The sequence below is a fragment of the Trachemys scripta genome, chromosome 1 (assembly GCF_013100865.1).
Source record: "Trachemys scripta elegans isolate TJP31775 chromosome 1, CAS_Tse_1.0, whole genome shotgun sequence".
Taxonomy (NCBI): Eukaryota; Metazoa; Chordata; order Testudines; family Emydidae; genus Trachemys; species Trachemys scripta.
In genome coordinates this window covers 137,405,779-137,423,809 of record NC_048298.1, presented here as the reverse complement: position 1 = coordinate 137,423,809, position 18,031 = coordinate 137,405,779, and the positions used below count along the sequence as shown (strand labels likewise).

General features: G+C 44.8%; 1 protein-coding gene across 1 annotated transcript in view; it reads left to right on the top strand.

The window, feature by feature from the left end:
• Positions 1 to 18,031, top strand: part of LOC117870963 (transient receptor potential cation channel subfamily V member 6-like) — a 71,310-nt gene that overhangs the window by 33,677 nt on the left and 19,602 nt on the right. The window contains exons 2-4 of the mRNA XM_034758489.1: positions 4,400 to 4,497; positions 4,746 to 4,868; positions 6,631 to 6,771. Of these exons, the coding sequence (XP_034614380.1) occupies positions 4,400 to 4,497; positions 4,746 to 4,868; positions 6,631 to 6,771 (362 nt within the window). The remainder of the gene's footprint in view (positions 1 to 4,399; positions 4,498 to 4,745; positions 4,869 to 6,630; positions 6,772 to 18,031) is intronic.

Below are 18,031 nucleotides of genomic sequence, written 5' to 3'. Positions count from 1 at the left end.
GCAATGGATGGGGGTACACAGTTACAAGTCTATACTCAAGGATTTGCCTAGACATGCCCAGACAGACATGTTTCGCCTGTGATCAGCATGATATTTCACCAAAGAAAGCTGTGTGCATAGGCGCCAGCTTCCTCCAGGCCTGGGTAGTGCTCAAACCCCCACTCTGTCCCAAGCCCCCATCCTGTCCCACCTCTTCCCTCCCATTTCTGCCCCTCCTCCCAGCACGCCCTGTCCCCGCTCCAGCTGATCGCAGCAGGCAGGAGGCACTGGGAGGGATCGGGAGGCACTGATCAGTGGGGAGCAGGCAGACGGGAGGCTTTGGGGAGAGCTGGCTAAGCATCCACTAATTTTTTTCCGTGGCTACCTACGGCCATGTATGGTCTCTGCTGAAAGTTAAGAACTCACTGGTCATCATAGTTATTGTGGGATGGATGGATGGAAAAATTTTAAGAGTTATGTAAGTACTTTGTGTTCCAAAGCTGCTGGAGGTGAAACTGGTCATCTGGGGTAGGGTGGTTCTCATGGCTAACTCACTCAAGAGTGGGAACAGCTGACAATCTATCGACCCAACCCAGCCAAGTGTTTACACTCTGACAAGGTGCAGACTTGAGCCTTAACAGAACACAAAAAGCCCAAGAAAAAGGGCTTGACTAGGGGTTAGCATCAGGGCAAACTGAAGTTAATAAAACGCCCTGGTTATGAAAAGAGACAAAAGGTCTGGAACTGTCTAATAGGAGAAAGAAGGGCCCATGGTGGTCGCCGTCAGGGAGGCAATACTCTGTCAGTGTCTCATGAAAAGTGGATCCCAGCACTCTAGACCTGATACTTGAAGTGCTATATAGACTGACCGTTGGTGAGAAATACCATGTTAGACAGGAAAGGAACTTGTTAATAAATATAGCTCTAGATTATGTTTTATATTTTTCTTTTATCTGTAGTTATATATTTCCAATCCTTATACTTGCTTCTATTTGAATCTTTAGCTTAAGCTTTGTTAAATAAACTTTAACTTCTCTTTGTTTTTACTATAGATACCAGTAAGTGCTGTGTGCTAAGGAGAGTGTTGTAACTGAGGTCAAACTAGTGAGCTGGTGGACACTGCTTCCATGGCGGGCAGTGAATCTGTGTGCACTGAGAGTATCCAGAGGCCAAGGGACTGGGCACTTGAGTGTAATGCAGTGGGGTGTATGGACAGGTTAGCAGGATACATGGTCCGGGGCCAAAGCAGAACTCTGGGAGCTAACTACCTCCAGAAATTTAGCAACAGGTTCTCTCTGTTCTGCCTCAAGGACTCACTCAGGAAGCCTAAGGGCTGGAGAGTGCAAATTGCTAGCCTGCAGAAGGAAAGAGTGGGGCAAACAAGGCTCCCTCGACCCATAAGCAGGCAGTAGCAATTCACCTGTACCCATGGGTAACCTCAAAAGTGTCACAATGTGCCACATGACCTTGTAGCTTATGCCAATGGGCACACCATTTTTTCTTTGAAAATTGTATTAATTTGAAGCTCTCGTGGCAGCTTATAAAAGATTGGGGGAAATGCAGTGTCATGCTGCCTGACTGGCTCACCACTAGGAGTGCCTACCTCAGGGCAGATGGTCAGAAAACAAGGCAGACACCCTAAACTGATGGTGTGTGCTATAATTAGATCTCACCAAGCCAGTAACAAATGTGAAATCCTGGACCACTATCCCAGTCTTACCATGGAGTCACAGACAGTCCCCTTATACTCTCCAGTCTATCTTGCCACCCAGGCAAGCTGGACTATGTGCAAAACGGTCACTTACACCAGAAATCACACCACATTCAGGTAGCTCCCAGTCCCAAGAAACCAGTCACTTACCCAAGATCTTACACCAAAGACAACATTGGCAGCCAATTTTATACTAAACTAACTAAAGGTTTATTAGCTAAAAAAAGGAAACGAGAGTTATTGAGAGGTTAAAGCAGGTAAAAAATATGCACAGGTGAGTCACAGTCTGTAATTCCAAATGGTAGCAGAGATGTAGTCATCTGCCAGTTTCCCAAAAGTCTCTCAGGGCTACCTAGAATAACTCTGGGGATCTCCATCTTCTCGTTCAGTTATTCTGGCCTGTTCGAATCCGAACAGTGCAGAGATGAAGGATCTTTCTTTGAATCCATACTTATAGCTTCTTCTCACAGAAAACAAGCTGCTAGGTTCACTACCCAGGTGGGCTCTTCCTTTGATGATGGAGAGTGAGGAATGCATTTAGAGTCTTTGACCTCTGATCATTACACACAAAGATCACTTGCTTTGATCACTTTTCTGTTAAAGTTCTTCATTTGCATTTCACAAGGCTTCTTTCGCATTTGATGGGTTAATTACAGGAGTATACACAATGTAAATGTTTGCTATTACATTATAACGGGATACAGGTATGTGAAAACAATGCACGTACCATCCCATTCGTTTTCATGAAATTTCAACACCAAATATACTCTTATACATTTAACAATCACTTTAATCTATACTAACATACAAGTGAATTGGCCTGGGGCTTTGGCATGAGCTGGTACCTGATCTGTTAGCATCACATGTAGGATTGGGCACTTAATTGGAACCCTCTTTAGAATAGGACATGCTCAGAGTGTGTAGTCTAGTGATTAGAGTAGGTGTTTGGTGGTCAAAATTTCCTGGGTTCTATTCTTGGTTCTTCCACTGACTTGCTCTGTGACCTTAAATAAATTGCTTCCATTCTCTGTGCATTGGTTGCCTAATCTATGAAATGGGGGAAATATTTCCCTCTTTCCCACAAGTATTCTGAGGGTTGATTCATTAATATTCATAAAGCTCTTTAGAACCCTTGGATGTAAGGCACTATATAAATACAAAATATTAGTATTCGGTCTTTGTTTGCTGTCAGCGGGAGTTACTAGTATCCTGCACTGAGAGAACAAGTCCTCCAGGAAGCAGATATGTGGAGTTAGAAGGTGCTGTTCCACTGAGAATAGAAATTCAATATGCAAAAAATCTATTGGGCTAGGCCACTCCACTCTGCCCAGTGCAGGTTTGTTCAATATAATCTGTTTTCTAGGAGCTTGTCTATTTTGTTTTATTTTATTCACATTTTTCTCACCATAGCCACTAACATGATATAGCTCATGCCCACAGTACCCTCCTGTGTAGTGTTGCATCCTCTGCTGTTGAACCTCTCTCCTGTTAGTTGGAGCTCCTTTTCATCAAAACACTCAGACAGTCTAGTGAGGGGAAAAAACTATGAGCTTTATCAATCATGCCTGCACTGTATGAGCATTCACACAGCACTGAAGAAACTTCTCAAGTCTTGTTCTGGCATTCGGTGGGCTCAGTGTGAAAACTGGGTAGATCCAGGGTTGGCACAACCCATTAGGCGACCTCGGCGGTCACCTAGGGTGCTACAATTTGGGGGGTGGCGACCACAGCGGTATTTCGGCGGCGGGACCTTCCGCCGCCTAGGGCGGCAGAAAAGCTGGCGGCGCTCCTTGGTAGATCCCTTGTGTATTTCTTCTTTGATTGTTCCAAAGTCCTTGTCAGTGATGTTGAGGGGGTATCTGCTCAGTATTACAGAACTGCTTTAGCATTCCTGCTTAAAACAACAGAGATTCCACTTGCTTTTCTGTTTGCCTAGAGCACCTGAACTGTCCACTATGGTTCTTTCACTATTCCAGATTCAAAGGGCCTTCTTCAGCTTTCATTTATAAGTGTGTAAATCCAGAGTAGCCACATTGAAATCAGTGGAGGCACACCTGCGTAAAACCAGTGTGTGAAATGAGAATTAGGCCCAAAGCATTATGTAATGCCCACTGATTGTGTACTTCTATGTGCCCGAGAAAGATGAGAATGTTAGCTAACTCTCTGCTTTAACAAGAATCACTAATCCAATGTATACTGGTCTATAATCATGAAATCTGCTGGTGAATCTGAAATGGAAATACAGCATTTTACAATCATACGAAGAATGTATTGAAATGTTTCACTCATGTTCAGATATGACAATGCTGTGGCCTAGCATTGGGAAATTAGTGGGAATTTGACTTGTTACTTTGCTACTATTAGCAATTTCTACTCAAGATTTATAAATATTGTAGAAATAACCTGGAATCATAAATTACCAGTAGAGCCAGAATTCTGTTTCCTACGTGACATTTTTATCAGGACTACAAAGGCTTTTTAAAAATGGACTGCAGTTCCCTTGGTTATGCAGAAATTGACCTTATAGAAAGTGGATTACACATGCATCTGCCTGTCTAGCTTTCTTAGACATTTCTAAGCTATCTATCATCTTGGTAATAAAATACTGCATCCCGTTTTTTTGACTGCTTTGCTGACATGGAAGAAAGTGTTTACTCTGGGTATCTTATTTATTATAAGGCTCTAATCTGGTGATTTTTCTTGTTGCAGGATCTGGGAGTCTCCCTTGCTCCAGGCTGCCAAGGAAAATGATGTCCAAACCATCCAGAGACTTCTCACCTGCCATACTTGTGATATTCATCAAAGAGGTAGGGTACTCCATATGCTGTCCATGTCTAGGATAGCTGCAAGGAGAGGACGCCTTGGGACTTTGAGTCTGAAGGATGGAAATACTTCTCAAGCAGTAGAAAAGGATGATCTTGGCAGGTTGGGATGAAAACACTCTTTGCGTAAGGGTAGGGAGTCCTCTGGATTGAGTGTGTTACTCTTAGTAAGATTCATCTCACTAGGCTGGCAAAGGAACTTACGACACATATATATGACTCTCTCTCTCCAGGTGCCCTGGGGGAGACAGCTCTTCATGTGGCTGCCTTGTATGATAGTATGGAGGCTGCACAGATTCTGATGGATGCAGCTCCAGAACTTGTCAATGAAGCAATGACATCAGAATTCTATGCAGGTAAGAATGCCAAGATGAATAAACATGGGCTGAGACTGCCGGAATGGCATAGTAGCTGAAATTCTGTTAGCTTTGTGTCCAGATTCCTAAGTGCCCTTTATAAAATGATCTGTTTCCGGGAGTCATATTTTACTGCCACTTAACTGCATTTTCAACAACCCATAGGTGCTGTTGTGTTCCCAACAGATCTCCAGGAAATGAAACCTATGCCATAGTCCTTTAAAAGAGGGTGCGTTTAGAGGATCATTTTATCCTTGGAGGATATCCTATTCCCAACTATCACCCCAAAAGCTGAGATCCAATCATTATATCTGGACTCCTAGCTAATCAGGGTCAAGATGAGTGGAAAACCTCCAAGGAAAGATCTAAGTGCTGGAGGAAGTAGTATTGATTCAGTAGGAGATGCTTTTCCATCTAAATTATTACTGAATCTAGTGTCTCTGGCCTGGTCCACACTAACCCCCCACTTTGAACTAAGATATGCAACTTCAGCTACGTGAATAACGTAGCTGAAGTCAAAGTACCTTAGTTCAAACTTACCACGGGTCCAGACGCGGCAGGCAGGCTCCCCCGTTGACTCCGCATACTCCTCTCGTGGAGCAGGAGTACCGGTGTCGACGGTGAGCACTTCCGGGATCAATCCGGGATTGATTTATCGCGTCTAGACAAGACACGATAAATCAATCCCAGAAGATCGATTGCTTACCGCCGGACCCGGAGGTTGACCTACCACCAGTGTGGTACTAGAGGGAGATAAGCTCCAGGGAGTGGTGTGATTGATTCTCTAGAGGTTGGTCTCCTCTATTAGTCAGTACTGGCCCAAATACCTCACATGTTGTTAGGAGGATTCAGTGCTGCTGGAGCGGCCATCTTCCAGATGAGACATAAAACCTAGGCCCTCCAGAGTGGGGTTATTAATTCCCGGGTTTGTAAATTACATTCTACCTTCATTAATTCCCTCTGCATTTTCACCAGGATATGGATTTTTTTCTGTAGAGTCTACCGAGAACTGTATTGTCACTGTGCATTGTTAAAGAGTTGCCTCCTTTTACTCCAGAACCAACTGCAAGGGAGGAGAGAATATGATCTAGTGGCTCAAGTAGGGATGGGGAGTCAGGAGACTTGAATTCTAGCCATCATCCTGTTATTGAGCAAGTCACTTAATTTCGCTGCATTTAGTTTCAGACTAGTGATTCCAGGCTCTTGCAAACAGGCTAACGTGAGGTTTAATTGATGAACATTTGTGAAGTGCTCTGAGATCCTCAGCTGGAAAGTGTTACAGAAGTGTAAAATATGAGCAGGAGCATAAATGGAATTAACGAGACACTAAAGCACTTCACTGAAAAGTGGTGAGAGAGAAGTTGCAAGTGAAATTCATTTAACAGCAATTAATTTCACAGTTGCAACTCCTATCTTAGGGCTAAGACAATAAAAGGTGTATTGGTGAAAACAATGGACAAAATTCTACTCTCCTTTATGCTGGGGTGAATCCATTGAAGTCACTGGGACAGTCAGTGTAACAGAGATAAGAGTTTGGGCTGCAATTTTCCAGGGACATTAATCACTCACATGCAACTGGAATTCTATGGGAGCTGGGCAGGTGACTTCCTTAGGGTCCTTTGAACACCCCAGACTTTGCCCATTGGGTTTCTCAGTTATTTACTAATAAAGTGGCCTTGGTTGCACAGTGGATCTCTGAAGTGCCTCTGGTCCCTGTGGTGCAATGTTGGCATTACAAAAGGGGTGTGATTGTGTGTTGCAGGGGAGACTGCTCTCCACATCGCTGTGGTGAATAAGAACTTCAAACTTGTGAAGGCGATGCTTGAGAAGGGGGCTGATGTCAACAACCCACGGGCCACCGGCTATGTCTTCAGACCCAGCAGCCACAACCTCATCTACTTTGGTAGGGCTCCATCTGCAGGCCTTGAAAGCCACCAGACTCTTCTTCTCTGGCACACTCTGAGTTCTGTGACCTCTCTGGATCTGGTATGGTCTGCTTCCTTTCTGTCCCTCTCTCTGTCAACAGGGCCCCATGTGCTCTGGGAATTCCTGTCTATGCAACTGCTATGCAATACAGACCTTGCTGCAGAATTGTGCTCTAGAAGTTCAGCTTTCATTTTCTAAAAAATGTTAAATCTCTAGCCTTTGTGAAGACCACTTGCCCTAACATGACCTGAATGAAACCAATGGAGTGATGTCTGCCTGAGTCTGCAGCCAGCCTGTAGTAATAGCTCTGTGATGAGCCTACTTACCCATTCCTTTCATTTGGGTGCTAACTCAGAAGCCTAATGATAATAATTATTATGCCATTGTTTCACTCCCAGACCAGGGACAGTTAAAACTGAAGTTTTATTAACTTTAGTATAAAAAAAACAAAGAAATACACCTTGCACAAGCCCCATTACTGCTCAGTCCTTTTAGAGCACATCCATCTCTGTGTCTGCAACCAGAGCATCCCTGTTGACCCTCTGAGCAGACTTTCAGTCCTTAAAGGGATAGGGCACAGGAGAACATAAGCCTGACATTGACTTCTGAGTGCTACACTCCCCACTCATAAATGTAATGTCATCCCAACATTTCTATTAACAAAATATATCATACAGTTCATCCATTTGACTTATTAGCAGTCATCCAAGTTCCACAGGCTTGTAACAGTCATTCTCAAGTTAGTCTTTGAGTATCTTCCTCTGTAACAAGCTCTGGTACTGACAGTGAAACCTTCTGCAAGTAAATTTAGTTTGTCACATTCAGCAGAAAGCTTCTGTGGCAATTTTAGTTCCATTATCCAACTGAACAGTCAGTCCTGAACACCTCAAATTCCCCAAAATAGTCATATCTTATGGAATAACAGTTCCTATATGATCAGTGCTATAACCATGTCATGCCAAGTTACTGGGCATATGGCAAGCTAGTTAGAAAATATACCTTTCACTGAGCTTCAGTGGGTCACAGCTAAGGATGCCAGATTCAGTACAAGCTGCTGAGAAATGGGGCAGACTCACCCCAAACTGGTGGTTATTCTACCAAGCCAGTAATGAAAGTAAAATTCTGTCTCACCACATTGGTTAATATGAAGTCAGTCCTTATTTCACCACCCCGACACTAGACTTTGTGATGAGTGGCTATTGAAAACCAATTTAATCAAACCAAGGTTTCTTCTGATCTCAAGAGACCAGCCACTTAGCCAGGTAAATATATAACTCAGATCTTAGCCAATAATCACACTGCTGCCAATCTGTTAGTAACTGAAATTTAAAGGTTTATTTATAAGAGAAAATAAATAGAAGAGAGTCAAAATGGTTAAATAAATCATGTACATACAAGAGATTGAAAAGTTCTTATATCAGGTTTGAAGCAGTGATAGAATAAACTGCTAGTTTGCAAATTTCTCTATGGAACTTACCCAAACAGCTTGGGGTCATCAGTCCTTGATTAGAGCTTCCTTGTTATTATTGGCCCAAGATGGAATCCAGAGTCACATGACCCTTACATGCTTTGAAGACTCACAGGAGCAGCTTTTACACATATTCTGGCTAAGGTGTCCACAGGAAGGCTCACTGGGTCAGGAGGAGTTTCTTCTATGGGCCATTGTGAGTGTTAGGTGTTCTTTAATGGGCCATCAACTTGAATAGTTCATTCACAATGTGCTGGCCAGATTGGATGTAAATTACCTTGGGGATGTTATCCCAGGAGCAAACACATTTGGGATATAGATCTATATAACCAATATTCCTAACTTCAGATACTGTGATGATACATGGATATAAACAGGATAATCATACTTAGCAAATCATAACATTTTCATTAACACCATACATGATATATTTATACACCATTTGTTGCAATTGTCTAACAATGGCAATATTCATTATATAAATTGTCATGTTTCAATCATATAGCATCACAGTACTAAGTTAACATAATTATAAACTATCCAGAGCTATCAAATATTTCATCTCCCAATATTACATCAGCCTTGGATAGAAATGTAAGATTAGGTCCAGGAATAGGCACTTGGTATGGCATGTGACAAACACATGGATAACTCCATGATACATTCACTAGTCCAAAAGTTGGATTTAGACACTTATAAGTAGGTGTTCCTAATCATTCACATGTCAGTGTCTGTGGGTCTCGTCTCTCGCTGGTCAGGTGACTTCACATGTTAGTGGATTGTTCTGGTGATCTGTCCTCTTGTGCATTACTTGTTTCAGGTTCCATGGTCTTGTTTTGGCATTCATGTTTCTCTACAGCAGGTGTGAATGTCCTATCACTCCGACCAGCTGCTTTCAAGTTTACAGAATCAACTACATCCTCAGTTCCCAGGCCTCTACCTCTGAATTGAATGTCTGTGCTATGGGGAGTATCTGGTACCATGACGTAACATGGTTCATCTTCACTCTCACTATAAGAATCATTGGAATCCAAACTCCTGTCCTTATGTTATCTCTTATTGCACTAGCTTGCCTTGTTTTCTGTGTCTTGTGCTGTGGTGGGTTAGAAGATGGAGTTATATCCCTGACTAAGAAGTCACAGGAAAGTAAAAAATTGCAGTGAAGAACTCTAACACATCCTTTTTCATCTTCTGCTTTTACTTCATAGACTAAGCTATCCCCTTTTCTTTCAAGTACTACATGAATCTTATCTTCCCACTAGGATCTTAATTTGCCTTTCCCTCCTTTCTCTGAAAGGTTCCTGACAAGTACTCTGCCACTTGGTAAGAGAGCGGCACCATGCACTTGTGGAACTCGTGGATGACTACTAATAAGTCAAATGGATGGACTGTATGTTAGATTTTTTTTAATATAAATGTTGGGACGACATTACATTTACAATGTGTTGTCTTGTGGTTTCGTAAGAAGGAGGCACAGTCTGGATATAGAAGTAAGGTTTTATTAGAACTAAAACAGAACTACATAAAACAAAGGGAAGCCATGTGCTCCTAGCTGTGTAGTTGGTAAAGCTGACTATGGAGTGCCTCCAGCCAGTTCTCACTAGCCCCAATCCAGTTCCCGCTAACATGTGCTCTGCTCTTAAAGGCCCAGTACATGCTCCTAACATAAGAGCGGGGAGTGTGGCACACATAAGCGAATGTCAGGATTCGATTTGCCTTTGCCCTTTAAGAAGTGAAGGTCTGTTGAGGGATAATCAAAGGGGATTCTCTGATTGTGGAGGCAGGGACATGTTGTGTATGCCTGCTTTAAAAGGATGGAGCAGCAATGGGACATGAGCAAGCTGCATTTGTGAATGTTTTTATGCTGCATTTGTGTGTGTTTTTTTACTGCATTTAATTATACTTCAGTTATCAAACTGCCAACATGAGGAAAGAACACATTTCATATTGTTAATGAGGCTAGGGGCTGGTGCCTCTTCAGGTAAATTGCAGCAGCGGTGTTTGACTATCTCCTCAATAACTCTGTAGCCAATGATCTCTAATTTGGCCAGCACAGGAACCATCAAGATGTGATCATCTTTGCTTAATTGGAACTAGACTTCAATCCATCCCTTGGAAGGGATTTCAGTTCCAATGGCAGTGTTAAAATCAAGCCCAACTTCTACAATAACTCTTCAAGCTTTCTAAGGTGTGTCCCTGAGATATTATTTTCCACCCACCAGGGGCATGCTCAGGAATTTAAATTTGATCGCTTTTGGAGGGACATGTTAAACACATGATGTTCTGAGAAAATACAGTACACTCACGCTACAATGAACCTCCAGATTCCAAGCCATTTGGCTATTTAAGCTAGGTGTTCGTTATTGCAAAAGAGAGGGAGGGCACAGCTCCTCCAGCCCTGGGGCCATGGCATTGGCAGAGAAATCCTCTGGCCCTGGGGCTGTGGCAGTGTCACAGAACTCCTCACCACCCCAACGGCCCCCCACCTCCCCTGCACCTGAACCACCCTGGTGAGCCTCTGCACCCAGAACCTTTCCCCACTGAGCCCCAACCAGCTGTACCCAGACCCCCAGCCCACCAAGTTCTCCTGGATCCCCCCTGCTGAGTCCCCCACACCCAGACTGCACCGCTGAGCCGCAACCACTTTTGCCTAGACCCCTTTCAGAATCCCATTGCCCCTGCACCCAGAACCCCCGAACCAAGCCCTGTGCATCCAGATCCCACCCCACACCCAGACACCTCACTCAGCTGCCCACATCCAGATTGCACCACACAGAACCCTCTCATTCTACACCTGGATCCCCCCACACTAAGCCCCTCCACACTTGGATCCTGCCGGGCTGAGCCTGCCTGCCCACACCTGGTGCGCCTGGCGTGGAGGAAAAGGGCCCCAGGTGTATTTCTGGGACCGGCCCAGCCCTTGCGCTGTGTCAGGGTTGGGAGCAGCCTCACTGCAGAATCCATGTCCTGGGGAGGGCTGCAGGGTGATTACCCTCCTCCATGCAGCCAGTGGCCTGTGCTCCCCACTGCCATGCTGGAGTCTCCACATTTATTTATTGACAAATAAAATTTGCAGAATTTTAAAATATTGTGTGGAGAATTTTAAATGTTTTTGGCTCAGAATTCCCTCAGGAGCAGCAACTGCAGGCTGCTCCTGGTAAATCAGACACAGTATCAGCTTTATCTCTGCTTTTCCTATACCTCATCTCGACTGATAGTGTTTTTTCCTGCCATATCTGAAACAGTGATAGCAAGTACTGCCTCTGTCAGATTGCCTCTTCTCTGGGCTTGCTTCATGGCTGCAGGGCTGCTCATACCATTATCAGTTCTTTTGTCACAGTTCCGGACAGCTTGCTTTAATATGTTAATTTCAGCGTTCACATCTTAGATTGCATCAATACTGGCCTTTAGTTCCCTTACCTCATTCATCAGCATGGGAGACTCCTTTTCCCTTGGGAGGAAGTGCTGCTTTACTCTCTGACCAGTGCTCTGTGTATAAGGCGACTGCACAGAATTATATGCAACTGCCTTAGCTTCCATTCCCCAGCTTCTGCTCTTTCTCTATCTGATCACTTACAACAGTAACAACAAGGAGTCTGGTGGCACCTTAAAGACTAACAGATTTATTTGGGCATAAGCTTTCATGAGTAAAACCCTCACTTCTTTGGATGCATAGAGTGAAAGTTACAGATGCAGGCATTATATACTGACACATGGAGAGCAGGGAGTTACTTCGCAAGTGGAGAACCAGTGTTGACAGTTCCAATTCAATCAGGGTGGATGTAGTCCACTCCCAATAATAGATGAGGAGGTGTCAATTCCAGGAGAGGAAAAGCTGCTTCTGTAATGAGTCAGCCACTCCCAGTCCCTATTCAAGCCCAGATTAATGGATAGGTTGTAGATCAGATTATCCTGGAAAATGATCCCTCACTCTCACAGACCTTGGGAGGCAGGCCAGTCCTCGCTTACAGACAACCCCCCAACCTGAAGCAAATACTCACCAGCAACTACACACCACACCACAGAAACACCAACCCAGGAACCTATCCCTGTAGCAAACCTCGTTGCCTACTCTGTCCCCATATCTACTCTGGCAACAGCATCAGAGGACCCAACCACATCAGCCACACCATCAAGGGCTCATTCAGAAAGCGTACAAAGAGTGGAAGAGGGGAGGGATCAGTAAGGAAACTTACCTTAGTGAAGTCAGAGAATGTAGAGATAGAGTGAGAAAGGCCAAAAGCCATGTAGAGTTGGACCTTGCGAGGGGAATTAAAAGCAATAGTAAGAGGTTTTACAGCCATATAAATAGGAAGAAAGCAAAGAAAGAAGAAGTGGGACCACTGAAGACTATAGCAGGAGAGGAGATTAAGGATAATCTAGGCATGGCACAATATCTCAACAAATATTTTGCGTAGGTGTTTAATGAGGCCAATGAAGGTATTAGGGATACTAGCAGCGTGACAGAGGGGGATACAGGAGTGGGGATTACCGTATCCGAAGTAGAAACAAAACTTGAACACCTTAATGGGGCTAAGTTGAGCGGACCGGATGATCTTCATCCGAGAATATTGAAGGAATTGGCGCGGGAAATAGCAGGTCCATTAGCGATAATTTTTAATGAATCTGTAAACTCGGGGGTGGTTCCGTTAGACTGGAGAATAGCTAATGTGGTTCCTATTTTCAAGAAAGGGAAAAAAAGTGATCCGGGTAACTACAGGCCTGTTAGTTTAACATCTGTAGTGTGCAAGGTGCTGGAGAAAATTCTAAAAGAGGAAGTAGTTGAGGACCTTGAGGTTAATGGCAATTGCGATAAATTACAACATAGTTTTACGAAGGGCAGATCGTGCCAAAAGAATCTGATCTCCTTCTTCGAGAAAGTAACGGACTTATTAGATAAGGGAAATGCGGTGGACCTAATATACCTTGATTTCAGTAAAGCGTTTGATACTGTACCGCATGAGGAATTATTGGTTAAACTGGAAAAGATGGGGATCGATATGAAAATCCAGAGGTGGATAAGGAATTGGTTAATGGGGAGAATGCAGTGGGTCGTATTGAAGGGTGAACTGTCAGGTTGGAGGGAGGTCACCAGTGGAGTTCCTCAAGGTTCGGTTTTGGGACCCATTTTATTTAATCTATTTATTACTGACCTCGGAACCGATTGCAGGAGTGTGCTGATAAAGTCTGCGGATGACACGAAGCTGGGAGGCGTTGCCAATTCGGAGGAGGATAGGGATATTCTGCAGGGAGATGTGAATGAGCTTGTGAATTGGAGTATCAGAAATAGGATGAAATTTAATAGTGAAAAGTGTAAGGTGATGCATTTAGGGATGACTAACAACAATTTTAGTTACAAGCTGGGGACGCATTGGTTAGAAGTAACGGAGGAGGAGAAGGACCTAGGGGTCCTTGTAGACCGCAGGATGACTATGAGTCGACAATGTGACGTGGTGGTGAAAAAAGCCAATGCGGTCTTGGGATGCATTAGGCGAGGTATATCTAGTAGGGATAAGGAGGTGCTGCTTCCGTTGTATAAGGCGCTGGTGAGACCTCATTTGGAGTACTGTGTGCAGTTCTGGTCTCCCATGTTTAAAAAAGATGAACTCAAACTGGAGCGGGTACAGAGAAGGGCCACTAGGATGATCAGAGGAATGGAAAACCTGTCGTATGAAAGGAGACTAGAGGAGCTCGGGTTGTTTAGTCTGACAAAACGAAGGCTGAGGGGGGATATGATTGCTCTCTTTAAATATATCAGAGGGATAAATACAAGGGAGGGAGAGGAATTATTCCAGTTTAGTACTAATGTGGACACGAGAACGAATGGATATAAACTGGCCGTGGGGAAGTTTAGGCTTGAAATTAGACGAAGGTTTCTGACCGTCAGAGGGGTGAAATATTGGAACGGCCTTCCGAGGGAAATGGTGGGGGCGAAGGACCTGTCTGGTTTTAAGATTAAGTTAGATAAGTTTATGGAGGGAATGGTTTAATGGAAAAACATGATATTAGCCAAGGAATACCGAGCCATGGCAGGTAAATAGTATAATGGCTAACAAGGGTCAGGCTGGAGACTCTTGCCTACATGCTCGGGGTTTTGCTGATCGCCATATTTGGGGTCGGGAAGGAATTTTCCTCCAGGGTAGATTGGCAGAGGCCCTGGAGGTTTTTCGCCTTCCTCCGCAGCATGGGGCAGGGATCGCTAGCAGGAGGGTTCTCTGCCAATTGAAGTCACTAAGCCACAGGATTTGGGGACTTCAACAGCAGAGTCAAGGGAAGGGGTAGGGACGGTTTTGTGGCCTGCAGCATGCAGGGGGTCAGACCAGATGATCATAATGGTCCCTTCTGACCTTAAAGTCTATGAGTCTTTCTTTAAAATTGGTTTTGTTTTCTGGGGTGGGGTGACAAATTTCACAGCAGGGGGCTGGTTTTAATTTTTTTCATTATTTCATTCTATTTTAATTTTTCACTGTACTGTTTCTGAATGATCTTTCATCAGTTCTTTCCATTTGCTACTCTATTGTTGTAGCAATGAGGTATAAAATCTTATCTTTTAATGCCACCAGTGCAGACAATCCCTGATCTTCCAACTCTTCCTGCTCATGTAAGTAGCTTCTTATATATTTGACTAAAGTGAAAAGGCGTTTAGCTGCAGTTTTACTGTGACTTGACCCAGAAATACCCAGAGAGTCACAACTTCTCTTAAATCTTCATCCCTTAGCAGGTATTAAAGGGCGCCTTTGTCCATGTGAAGGTCCTCTAACTCCCTAAGCCAGAGTACTTGCAAACAATTAAATCTCCCTTGGCAGCTTTTCCTGGAACAGTCTACAAAAGATTCAGGTTCAGGTTTGTCTCTTAGGGTAGATCTGCACAGAAAAAAAAAAAAAAAAGCCTGCAGCAGCAAGTCTCAGAGCCCAGGCCAACTGACTCTGGCTCAAGGGGCTTGAGGTGCAGGGCTAAAAATAGCAGTGTAGAAGTTCAGACTCAGGCTGGACGGGGGAGGGTCTCAGAGCCCAGGCTCCAGCCCTAGCCCAAACAGCTACTCCAAGGGTCCCCAGACTTTTCATGGCCGTGCCCTCCCTTACCTCTGTCCATGCCCCCCTTCCCAAGAGCCGGGAGTGGGGCCGCGGCTGGGGTGTGTGTGCGGACAGGGGTAAGGGGGCTGAGGCTGGGGCTGCAACAGTTGGGGGCAGATTTGGATCCGGGATTAGGAGTCCCAAGATTGGCCAATCAACTCCCAGAAAATGAAAGTCACTCCCTGGTTCAAGTATAGCTGCTCGGGATTTAATTCTTCCATTTTATTCTGACCGCTGAGTGAACCTTCCGCTGTATTTGTTATGGCCACCGACTTGAAGAAGTCCTTGCTAGTTGGTCACAGGAGCACAGCCAGATTTTGGTGAATCTTTGGTGAAGTGGTTCTTAACCTATTTATCATTGTGGGCTGCATATTGATTATTTTCTGGGCCGCAGGTTGAGAACTACAGTGCCCCACACTTAACCACCCACAAACCATTATGCCCAGTGCCCTCTGCCCAGAGACCCCTCCACAGAGTGGGGCCAAGAGCAGAGAGCCAAGTGCAGTGCCCCGGCACAATTTGGAAACCCCATTTTCTCAAAATCAGCAGATACTTTTGGAATATCTTTTATGACTGCCACCTTGGTGTAAACTGCACGCCTGATTGCCTCAAAAACCTCTGCCACCACTTTACCCTCAGTTGACTTTGCAATGGTGAACTGGTTAGCAATTGGCCTGTAGCATTGTGGGGTAGCCAGCTTCCAGACAATTATAGCAACCTGCTTCTGGATTGGTATTGTCTGCCCTCATATGTGTGTCCTGATGCTGGAGAGTCGGGGCAAGCTGCTCACAAAGCTCCAGAAATGTAACTTTCTTCATGTGAAAGTTCTGGACCCACTGCTGGTCATCCCAGGTCCACATGACCATATGGTCCCACCAGTCTGTGCTTGTGGCCCAGTCTGTGCTTGTGGATCCAGAAGTGCTAGTCTACACAGGTGGCATCAGTGGCTATCCTGAGAGTTGTAAGCAGCATCAGCCAGTTCAAGTGCTCAATGACTGTGTCTTCTTCCTCCTCCGACTCCTCCTCCAGATGCCTTTGGTGGGTCAGAAAATGCTGCCAGAATGTCCACCATTATCTCATTGAAGCTCTGCCCATTTGGTGAAACAGGAGTGAAAGCACAAGCAAGAGAAGCTCTTCAAATGGTGACTCTGCCACGATGCTGTCTCCAGTTGCCTGGAGCATGCAGACCCAAAAGACGGCTCAGCAAGATGTTGGGAACTTGGTGGGTTGTGACAGCTTCTTGTGACAAGCAGGATGGACAGTCAAGTTTTCCCACACTGCATTATGAACTAAGGGCTAGAGTGGCAACAACTGGGAGGGTGAGGGAGAGCACCAGGCAGCTTGGATAGATGGTTTGACTCAGGTCTGTGTGCTGCAGTGTGGATGCTGGATCTCCAGATTTGGGGCCCAAATCCACAAACTGTAAACCTGTGGTCACCAATGTGTGTGGATGCTCAAGCCCTGGGCTTGCAAACCCAGGGTCTGCAGATTCGAGTCCCACTAACTGTGGGCTTACATGGCAGAGTAGACATATCCTGAGAGCACTTACAGCTCTGCTGTTGCCATGCAACCAGAGCTATCCCCCTTTAATGCCCTCAGCAGATTTTCAATCCTTAACAAGTCATGGCACAGCTAAATGTAATCCTGACATTCCCTTATGGGTGCTACACCATCATTTGTAACTGCTTTACAGTGGACCATTTTAGCAGAAACATCCAACTAATGTGCTAATCCCAAACTGCCTCCTACTCCTTCCCAGGTGCTCAGATCCCCAGCTGCTTCCTACCCAACTGTCAAAACCTCCAGCTTCCCCCAACACCCTCTCCTATACAGTTACACAATACAAAATTCTGCAGTACACTGAAAGTAATAAAAATTAAGGGCACCATAACATGAATGAAGTTTCATGTCAAAGGGGCAGATTATGAGTACATTCCTCTTATTGAGTAGAATCTTACTTCACAGATGGCCCTATTGATTTCAATGGGGCTACATATGGAGCAAGATACTATTCAGTGTGTGTAAGGAATTCACAATCTGGGTCCCAAAAATAATCCAGAGGGCTCGGTGCTGATGGCATTATTTGTTCAATGAACATGTCCATTTAAAAACAATATGATCTGATGCTGCCACAGAATTTCCCTTTTGCTAAACAATAGGCTTGCTGAAACCAGAGGGCCTTGCCACAGAGTACTTGGGCTTGTCTGTCATCCATCTTTCTGTCTCTCTTATTCATCGCTCTTTCTTCCATCCATTCACATCTCTTTCTCTCTCTGGCTAGCATCTATGCCATCTCATCTCATTTCATCCCATCCTCCTTGAAGCATTTGCCTTGTAGAGAGAGGAATTGTTAAAGAGAGTCCATAGGGTCTAAGAGTAAAGCGGTGAAATTTAGCAATGAGAAAATGTAGGCTGAATACCAGGAAACATTTCTGAACAGCAAGAATTTCTGAGGCTGTTAAATATTTCTAGGGTTACCATATTTCAGCAAGCAAAAAAGAGGACGGGAGGAGCCCCGCCCTAGCCCCGCCCCTGCCCCTCCCACTTCCCGCCCCCCCAGAACCCCCAACCCTCCCCCCATTCCTTGTCCCCTGACTGCCCCCTCCTGGGACCCCTGCCCCTAACTGCCCCTCAGGACTCCACTCCCTATCTAAGCCTCCCAGCCTCTTGTCCCCTGACTGCCCCCACCCTTATCC